Raw genomic sequence first — 10,068 nt, 5'->3', positions numbered from 1 at the left:
TAACACATATTAGTGAAAGATAACAGTGAGAAGGAAAACTGGGTAGGGGGTCTATGGGAACTCTCAGTAACTAGATACTTAAGTTTTTGTAAACCCGAATCATTTGGATTTAAAAATAATTCATCTTAATAGTCAGATGAATGTAAGTCAGAAAACAACTGAAAACTTGAAAGGCGATGACAATTAAAATGATAAAGATGATGAGTTGGAGGAGCAAGATTACTGAAATTAGAAGACAAAAAAGAAATTAGTTCACGATCCTTGGAATTATCAACTTTATGAATTAATTTATTGTTTTTAAAGAACACAATGAAAATGTTTTACTCAGAGGTTAACGACTTAAATTTACTTGTGTTTTTAGGAAATTTCCTCACTGAAATATTAAATTAAATTAAATTAAACTAAAGATTGACTAAACCAGAAGCAAATCTGCATGTTTTCTGCCTTTTATGTCATCTACTAATAAGTTGATTCTGTATACATAAATACTAATGGTTTAAATAGGAATGAGAGCCTGTCTCCAATGTAAAATCTAGAACTGTATCTTTCGGCAGCATAAATGAACTTGAGAAAGCACAAAACCTGATCCCAAACTACTATTTCTCAAATTGAATTTTATTATTTGAGAAAAAGTTAAATGAGAAGTCAAGATGAATCTTTAGAGTGGAAAACCTTGGACACTCGATCTCGAATCTGTTTGGTCTTCACCCCATACACTATAGGATTGAGCAAAGGAGGGACAAGCAGGTAAAGGTTGGACAGAAGAATATGAATGTAGGGTGGAATATGGAACCCAAACCTGTGTGTAAAGAAGGAGAAGAAACCAAGGAGATAAAACTCAAGGAAGACACAAATATGGGCAATGCAGGTGTTGAAGGCTTTGAGCCTAGCTTCCCTCTGAGGCAGATTGAAGACAGTTATAAATATTCGGATGTAGGAGAGGGTGATGAAGATTATGTCAAATCCAAGTATAGTGAAGGCCACAAAGAGACCATAGATCTTGTTGACTCGAATGTCTTCTGCTGCCAACTTCACAATGGCCATGTGCTCACAGTATGAATGGGAGACCACAGTGGTCCGGAAGTGTTTCAGCCGACATTTGATGAGGATGAGACATGGAGCTACAAGGAGGGCTGCTCTGAGTGTCACTCCCACTCCAATCTGAGTGAGAAGTTTGTGTGTAAAGATGGATGCGTGTCTCAGGGGATCACAGATGGCCACGTAGCGGTCCAGGGCCATGGCCAGCAGAATTCCTGATTCAATGGATTGGAAGGTGTGGATAAGCCACATCTGAAAGAGACAGGCATCAAAGTATATGTCAGGCAGATGAAACCAGAAGATGCCTAGCATTTTTGGTAGGATGCAGGTGCTGAGAGCAATGTCTGTGACTCCTAGCATTGCCAGGAAGAGATACATGGGCTCATGGAGGCTGCGTTCTGATTTGATGATGACCAGGAGCAGGGAATTCCCAAACAGAGCAATGATGTACATGGCACAGAAAGGAATTCCAATCCAGAACTGCACAGACTCCAAGCCGGGGATCCCAATCAGTGTCAGCACCGGGGGCATGAAGATTGTGCCATTGAGCTTGGACATCTTGGCTTAGAGCTGCTTGATTAATGTTGCAAATTTTGTATTGGGTTTCTCTTTATTTGTTCTCATCTAGATTTATTGAAATTTCTAGAAACAGAAATTGAATGTGTTTTTAAAGGGCATTTTGTCAAGCATAGCTGTTGACTGATCGTGTAATTCTAGGAATGCACAGACAGGCTCCCCAAATTCTCTGCCTCTGTCTCTGTGTCTACCTCTCTCCATGAAGGCACACAAATACACAGGACAATTCAATATGCAAAGCAGACCCACTCACTTCTGAAACTGTAAGTGCATTTGTGGCCATTTGTCAGTTAAAGAATGTTAGTTTGGTTTTATAATAGGTTCAAGAACTTAAGATGTTACATGTATCAATTTTGTTTTTATCCAAGTGGAATTCACAGGCAGTCATTAGTCTGCAGTCAATGCAAAGAGAGAAAAAAAAAGAATATTCACCATTCTGAGCAGTATTCCATACCAATGGAAAATAGGTAGTTACAAAGTACTGACCTATACCTTAAAGTCAACAATCTATACAGGAATATTCATTGTTTAATAAAAAGTTAAAGGTCTCTGTCCTTAGGAAAGGAAAACAAAATGATTAAGAGTCACTTGTAGACTTGAGGTACATATGCAATGTACCTCTCATCAAAATCCCAGCAGGTGACTTTGCATATATGTACAAACTGTTCTTCATTCACTTAATATGGAAAGGCGAAAGACCCAGAAGAGCAACAGGCACTAGAGAAGAACAAAATGGAAACAAACAGAAGTGAGAGCCCATAAATAGACACACACATATACAGAATTAACTGACACAAGAACAAAGGCAATTTAATGGAGAAGGAAAATCTTTTCACTAATGGTGCAGGAACGACTGCATATCCACATGCAAAAATAAATGGATGTAGACATAGACCTTACACCTTTCACAAAAATTCACTCCAAGTGGATCACAGTACTTCTAGGTGGGAAATAAAGTATAAAAATTCTAAAAGAGAGGATAGGATAACCTATAGGAGATCATGACCCCAACAGTCAACTTTTTGTTAACTTTCAAAGTATGATCGGTGAAAAAAGAAATTGATTAAGTTGATCTTCGTTACAGTTGGAAACCATCTGTTCGGTGAAAGACATGGTTAAGAGAATTAAAAGACAAATCACAGACAGGGACCAAATATTTACAAAGTATGTATTTGATTAAAGGACTTTTATCCAAAATGTACAAAGAACTCTTAAAACTCAACAATAAGAAAGTGAACAAATTAAAAATGGGCAAAAATCTGAACATAAACCTCAACCAAGAGGAGGATATATTGATGAAAAATGAGCACGTAAAAAATGCTCAACATCCTAGGGTACGGAATTTCAAAACGAAGCAACAGTGCAATATTACCATACACTTTTTTCAATTGCCTGAAATTCAAGACTCTGATGTGTTAAATGCTGGTAAGGAAGTGGGTCAACAAGAATTCTCATTCATTAAGGGTGAAGATGCAAAATGGCACAGCTACGTGGGAGACAGTGCACAAAGCTAACCATAGGCTTATCATGAAATCCAGTAACTGTGCTCCTAAGTATTATCCAAGTGAATTCAAAGCTTATGTAAACACAAAGCTTGTGCATGAATTTTATTTTATTTTATTTTATTTTTTTTGTGCATGAATTTTAATAGCATCTTTATTCACAATTGCCAAAACTGGGAAGCAACCAATATCTCTATCATGTATACACAAACTGTGATACTTCCACATGATGAAGTATTCAGTGACAATAAGAAATCAACTATCAAGCCCCAAAAGATTTGGAGAAACTTTAAGTCCATGTTGCTAAGTGAATGAGGCTGCCCTGGAAAAGCTACCTACATGGGATTCCTACATATAATATTCTAGAAAAGTAAAACTATAGAGACAGTATTCACCACGGTTTCAGGGAGAAAAAGAGAGGGGTGAATACGTGGAGCCTAGGACTTTTTTAAGGTAGAAGAATATTCTATAAGGTACAACAATAATGGCTATAAGATATCATGCATTTGTCCAACCCCGAAGAAATGTAGAACACAAAGAATGAGCTCTAATGTGTATTATGTACTGTAGTTAATAGTAAGTATATAAAAAATAATTAATACCAATTTGCTCATCAGTTGCAACAAATGTACCACACTAGTACAAGATGTTAATTGCCAGAGAAAATGTAGGATGGGAGAGGAAGAGAGTGTACTTTCTGCACAATTTGTCTGTAAACCTGAAACAAACTCATTTCAAATAAACTGTATTGGAAGTCTATTCAAATATACCTTAGGAAAAGAGCCTCCAGTATCCCAGATAAAATTAGATAACAGTACAAAATAAAATTGATGATGGTAAACGGGAAATTAGACAGATTCGACTAAAACTTGATGCAAGGATAAATGTTCTTACTGAAATTCAGATAAACGTTTTGTATATTATGTACAGAAAATAGTGCTTGATAGAATAATGGCCTAAAATGAAGTTATACCTTGTTGAATTTCTCTTGGAAAATTTTCTCATATCCATATCTGCTCAATAAATAATATTGTTTCAAAGAATACATGGTAATTATGAATTCTAAACAAGATAATTTTAGTAAAATAAATCTGATAATACCAACACAAGTATTTAAAATATCACAGAAGATATAAAAAATTTCTTTATTCAATGATATTCAATTGCTATGATTATTGATGAGAAATATTTTTCATATATTTCGTATTACAATTATTATATTCCTTGCATAAAGTCTCATTGGTTTTTGGTTGGATGGGTGGAATAAAATGCATGGAACACACAACTGACTTTAATACAGCCAGGACAAAAGAGATTAAAATTGTCCTGAACCAGGCAATGCTCAATTAGAAAATACAAATTTTGTGGAACTGTCCTCTTTAATCAAAGTGTGGCATTGTATCACACCCCTAACCCAACCCTTAAACCATTTCCTTTCTCTTCCAAATACCTGCTCCTCTAAAACCCACCCTTGGATGTCAATGCACAGCCCAGTTTCCTGTTTACTGTCATTCATTCCTCTGGGAGAATGTTAGTATCTGTTCCAGTTTAAACATTGCTTGCACATCACATAACTGTGACATTCTCACATTCACTTTGAAGCTTTTCCTTCTCTTTGGTACAATAGTAATACCAAAGGAATTCAGTTAAGTTCGATCTGAGTGCTTTTCCTGATATTTCCCATGTAAAAGACACTGTGCCAGGGGCTGAGCAAACACACATGACATCTGCAGAATTTGCCTGCAGCAAACAATGAGGCTACACTCTTGTTGACTCCTTTAGGTTGCAGCTCAATTCTCCCAACAGGACATCTGGCCCTGTGCCAAGATGTTTAGCACCGCCTTGGGTCCAGGGCATGATCCTGGAGTCTCTGGATCCAGTCCCACATTGGACTCCCTGCATGGAGCCTGCTTCTTTCTCCCTCTGCCTTTGTCTCTGCCTCTCTCCCTCTCTCTGTGTCTCTCATGAAGAAATAAATAAAATCTTGAAAACAAGAAAATACAAAGAATCAGTGTAAGAAAAACATTAGGAATTTTAGTTTCATGATGTGTAAGGTTTCTTGTTTGCATTCCTACATTATCTTTACATATACACGAGTCAGGACACAAACCCACTTTTTAATGAAAGATCTGGAGACATTCACTTTGGATAAGAGAAGAAAGAAGGTGAAAAATGTTCCTCCAAGAACTTATATCTTGGGTCAAATCTGACAACTGAAGTCTTATATTCCCTTTAAGGCTTTCTGCTCAGAGTGACTTCTTATGCAGAATTATGAGGTGCAGTTCCCCCACACTCCCTTTGGATCCTTTCTAAATATTTCTCCATCTAGATTTCAGAGACACCTATGAAGAGCACATACTCACAAGTTTAATTCTTCAGTCTTCTTATGTGCACTCACCTACTCATGTGGCATTGTTATAAACAGTGTAGTTATTTAAAAAAATCACTTCCAGTGAAATATAATTTTAGCCCCGGGCACGACTATGATGCAATTCTCCTGAGCACTGAAGAAGGGATCACATATGTTCCCTGTGGTCAAGACAATTAAATGTATCTGCTTTTTAATTTATTGTTTTAGTATAATGATGGGATATAAAAAAAAAAAAAAACTCCCAAACTCTTTTGCCTCTACTCGCTGAATCGTAGCTATTTCTGTTCCTGCCCCACAAAATTTTTACAGAAGAAATCTCATTCTTTGGTAGTCCTTGAAGTTAGTAACAAACAGGGTGAGAAATGCCATCCTATGACATAAAGGCTTTAAATGGATTCTAAAATTAAATATATCAATGGTGGAAAGAAGTCAGACCTGATTCCAGGACAACATTTTCAATATAGTCAGACATTTATATCCACTCATTAAGTTGAAAATGAGAAATAGAAATAGTCTTTCCAACAATGGCTGATCATGTTGCACTATCTACTTGAAGGCGTGGATTTTTCTCGCTTATAATTGTCCTTTAACTTGAGAAACACCCTAGTCATGTTCAATTTTAGTGAACTAACAATAGGCAACTCTGACTATCCAGAATCAGCTACTCAAACTTTAATCTGAATTGGATGATAGAAGCATCTTATTGTTATTGTATCAGAAACTATTATTTTAACAAAATGGAATTAAACTGGTTCCTGATTCCTGCACTGCCTCCAGTACATGTATTTATTATTTTATTTTATCTTCAAATTTTATTTATTTATTTATTTATTTATTTATTTATTTATTTATTTATGAGAGAGGGAGCAAGTACATTACAAGTGGGGAAAGGAGAAGAGGGAGAGGGAGAGAGAATCTGGAGCATATTCTGCACAGAGCATGGAGCCCCAGTGGGGGGCTTAATCTCATGGCCTTGAGATCATGACCTGAATTGAAATGAAGTGTGGGCCACCTAATTCACTCATCTATCCTAGTAACCCATGTATTTACTATTTTATCTAGCATATTCTGTAGTATTAAAGTATAATTGATATAGATCTTGTTTTAAACAGGAAAAGAGTTGTTGACTTGGAAAGAGTACTTTGTGGTTTCTGAAGGAGGATTTCCTCATAAATGTATTGCTATTTTTGTCATGATTGCTATCATTACAAAATCAACCAAACCATAAAGTTAGGAACTCTGCAGTTATAACTCTTTCTCCTTAGAAATAATCTTTGAATAGATAATGAATTCACACTTCTCCTTCAGCCTTCCCAGTCTGAGACAGGAGGGGGCATACAGAATAATCAGAGCCATTTCTAGTTCAGACTTGGATAATTATACCTCCTGTTACTCATGACCATTTTTAATGATTTATTTAGGCCTTACTTCTCATATTTGTAAAGTGATAGCATAGGCTTACTTAATCTTGAAGCCCTAGGCCCTGAGTCCTTGCCTTAACTTTCTGCAATTATATGAGCTCACCAAAGAACTTCACATATATACAGAGAACCAAAAGATCTTCAGGTCAGGAAATGTGACAGAAGTCTTCATGAGAGAGTCAGGATCTTTCCTGCATAAGTCTGATTATTATTATTATTATTATTATTATTATTATTATTTAGATTTATTTTTATTTTTATTTATTGACACAGAGAGAGAGGCAGAGACACAGGCGGAGGAAGAGGGGGAGAGAAGCAGGCTCCATGCAGGGAGCCCGACGTGGGACTGGATCCCGGGTCTCCAGGATCACACCCCAGGCTGCAGGCGGTGCCAAACCGCTGCGCCACCGGGGCTTCCCTGATTAAATAGATTATATATATATGACATATATGTACATACTTTATGGATTATGTCATGTATGCACATTATACAAATATGCATATGTACATATACACCTTTTAGTTTATACATATATATACAGTACTTACTATTTCCCAGTGTCCATAGTATTAATGTAAACTGAAGACAGTGCTCCAAATGTGTGGATCACATATTTCCATTTAATGATCTGATCAGAGTTATGTCACTGGAGGAAGAAGAAGAGCAGCTTTGGAATTAAGTGATGAATGCAGGAAGAAAAGTCTGAGATTGGAATTTCTCCTATAACGGTGTGAACATAATCTATTTTATTATTAAGGGAAGATATGATAAAGATAAATTTGTAAATTTTTTCAAACTGGTGTTAAGTCTAGATCTCTCTCCGTTTTGCATGACATTGAACACATTACTTAAATCTGTGGTGACATTTCCTTCCTGTATGGAAGCAATAATATGGGGAATTATTAAAACAATGCCATAAGAAAGGACATATAGCACAATATGCAGGAAATAAAGCACTAAATAAATGATAGCTAATATGTGTGTGAAACTCAAAATTTTTCATCACTGGACACTTCTTACCTTTTGGATTTATACTTAACACTGATTTAACATTTCCACAAAGGTTTCAGCAATTTCTATATTACGATACGCTTTTACAAATCTAGGTAATCTTCAAAAAGTCATATATGGAAATCACAAAATGTATTTTAATTTGAGACAGAATTGTAATAATTTACCATTTTTAAATATAAGACCAGACAAAACTTATTCCTAAAATACTTTTATATTTCTAGGTATGTTTTTCTCTCATTAATCATACCCAAAAAAGCACTTTCCAAAAACTTTTGTCTCACTTTCCTGATAGTGCAACCATACCCAAAAAAGCACTTTCCAAAAATTTTTGTCTCACTTTCCTGATAGTGCAATAAGATATTAAAGACATATTTAAGGACACTCCTTTTGGAGCATATTAAATTCTCCTCAATTATTTACATTAATATGTTGTAAGTAAATTCAATGGAAATACTAAAAACTAATGTTATGCTGTATTCAAGGCTTTCAAATATTAAATATTGCTTTCATGGATATAAAATCGGCTATTTATAATGCAATCCCATTTATTTTTACATAATTTAACATTATACACCCTATTTACCTAACTCTTAAATTGTCAAAAGTATGTATTATATAACTCTTGATAAGTGTAGAATTCAACTGAAGGAAATACAATGTATTGGTATAGGAAAGAACAGAGTATAAGACATATGTCAGTAGTGTATCTTGGACATCTAGGAATCTCCTTTTTTCAGTTAAAAGGATATTGGTTAAGAGGGTATACTTGGTTTTCCCCCAAAGTTAAGATGCTCTTAAATGCTGCCATAATTTTACTCAGGATGGCTTTTCTAATGAACATGACATTCCTCTATTTTGTGAGTAACAATTATACTTCCCTTTAGACCTATAACTGTAACAGAATACCCCCTAATATCTTTGTTTCCTTTGCTATCATATTAAACGACCAATAAGTAAAATATGAAAAACAGTTTAAATAATTATCCCTATTAAAACTATGCATCCTGCAGGTAATCAATGTAATTACGAATCCGCCAATGTATTACGTAGTAAAGACCCATTTATTCTATAATCAGTTACCCTCCCAGAGTATGATGCTGAATTTTGAGAAAATTAAACTTAGGATGATATGTTCAGTTAATCATTGCATTCGGACATCATTTTCTGTAAGTGAAAACAATATAAAATTTTGTAAAAATATTTAGATGAGATATTGTAAGAGTGCATTAAAAAAAATATTCCTAAATGTAATCCAGAATTTGCAAGGTGGTATCTTCCTTAAGTTCTCAGAGAAAGATGTAAAATTCAGCTTATTAGTTTTCAGGATTAGAAAGATTAGTCCTAGATGATTTGTTACATTGTTTGAAGATACTGTGAGGTTGGGGATTTAGGAGTTAAGATTTTATGGCAAACTATAGTGATGTGCAGCATCAACAGGACTCATGACCAGAGAGCTGGGAAATTTCTATGAAAATTACATCATCAGGTTCTACAGCATTGACGAGCCATAGACTAATCAAATCTTTCTCTAACTTCAAAGCAGTTTACATCTAGTTGGAAAAGAAAGATGTATAGACACAAAGATTTATAACAGTAACGCTTTGGATCTAAAAAAATTGGTCCATATGTTAAACTCAAATTAACCAGAAAGGAGTTTGATAAATGCATAGATTTGAGCGATCTATCCTGTGATGAAGGCATCCTTTAGGCCTGGATATGGACGTATCTGCGTAAATGGTCATCTCATATGACAAAGTGCTAGAGCACTGGTCTTTTATTTTCTTTTATTTTTAAGATTTTATTTATTTTTCATGAGAGTGACAGAGAGAGAGGCAGAGACATAGGCAGAGGGAGGAGAGCAGGCTTCATGCAGGAAGCGCGATGTGGGACTTGATTCCAGGACTCCAGGATCCTGCCCTGAGCCAAAGACAGATGCTCAACCGCTGAGACCCCTAGGCATCTCTTCATGGAAAAAGCGAACAAAGACCATGGCAAAAGGACTCCAGACTCCATGCATGACAGACCATGAATATAGAAGTTTTAGGCAATGCAGGCTTCCAAATCTATCTCCTGGCTGAGCCCCCACAGGATGCCCAGTACCGTGTACATAGTGGACAGCCCCATGCACAGGTCAGTGAGGGCCAG

General features: G+C 35.7%; 1 protein-coding gene across 1 annotated transcript; it reads right to left on the bottom strand.

Annotated features, from left to right (window-relative positions):
* Window positions 1-544: 544 nt before the first annotated feature.
* On the bottom strand, window positions 545-1,596 carry LOC112667883 (olfactory receptor 52A5-like). The gene has a single exon (XM_025459942.3). The coding sequence runs from the start codon at window positions 1,594-1,596 to the stop codon at window positions 646-648; it is 951 nt and encodes a 316-aa protein (XP_025315727.3). The 3' UTR covers window positions 545-645.
* Window positions 1,597-10,068: the final 8,472 nt, after the last annotated feature.

This window comes from Canis lupus, chromosome 21 (genome assembly GCF_003254725.2).
Source record: "Canis lupus dingo isolate Sandy chromosome 21, ASM325472v2, whole genome shotgun sequence".
Lineage (NCBI taxonomy): Eukaryota > Metazoa > Chordata > Mammalia > Carnivora > Canidae > Canis > Canis lupus.
The sequence above is the reverse complement of the archived record's forward strand: the minus strand, read 5'-3'. Positions and strand labels throughout refer to the sequence as shown.

What these genes read in the sequence shown, in the direction of transcription:
- LOC112667883 (XM_025459942.3), bottom strand. Translation starts at nt 1,596, where the DNA reads ATGTCCAAGCTCAATGGCACAATCTTCATGCCCCCGGTGCTGACACTG.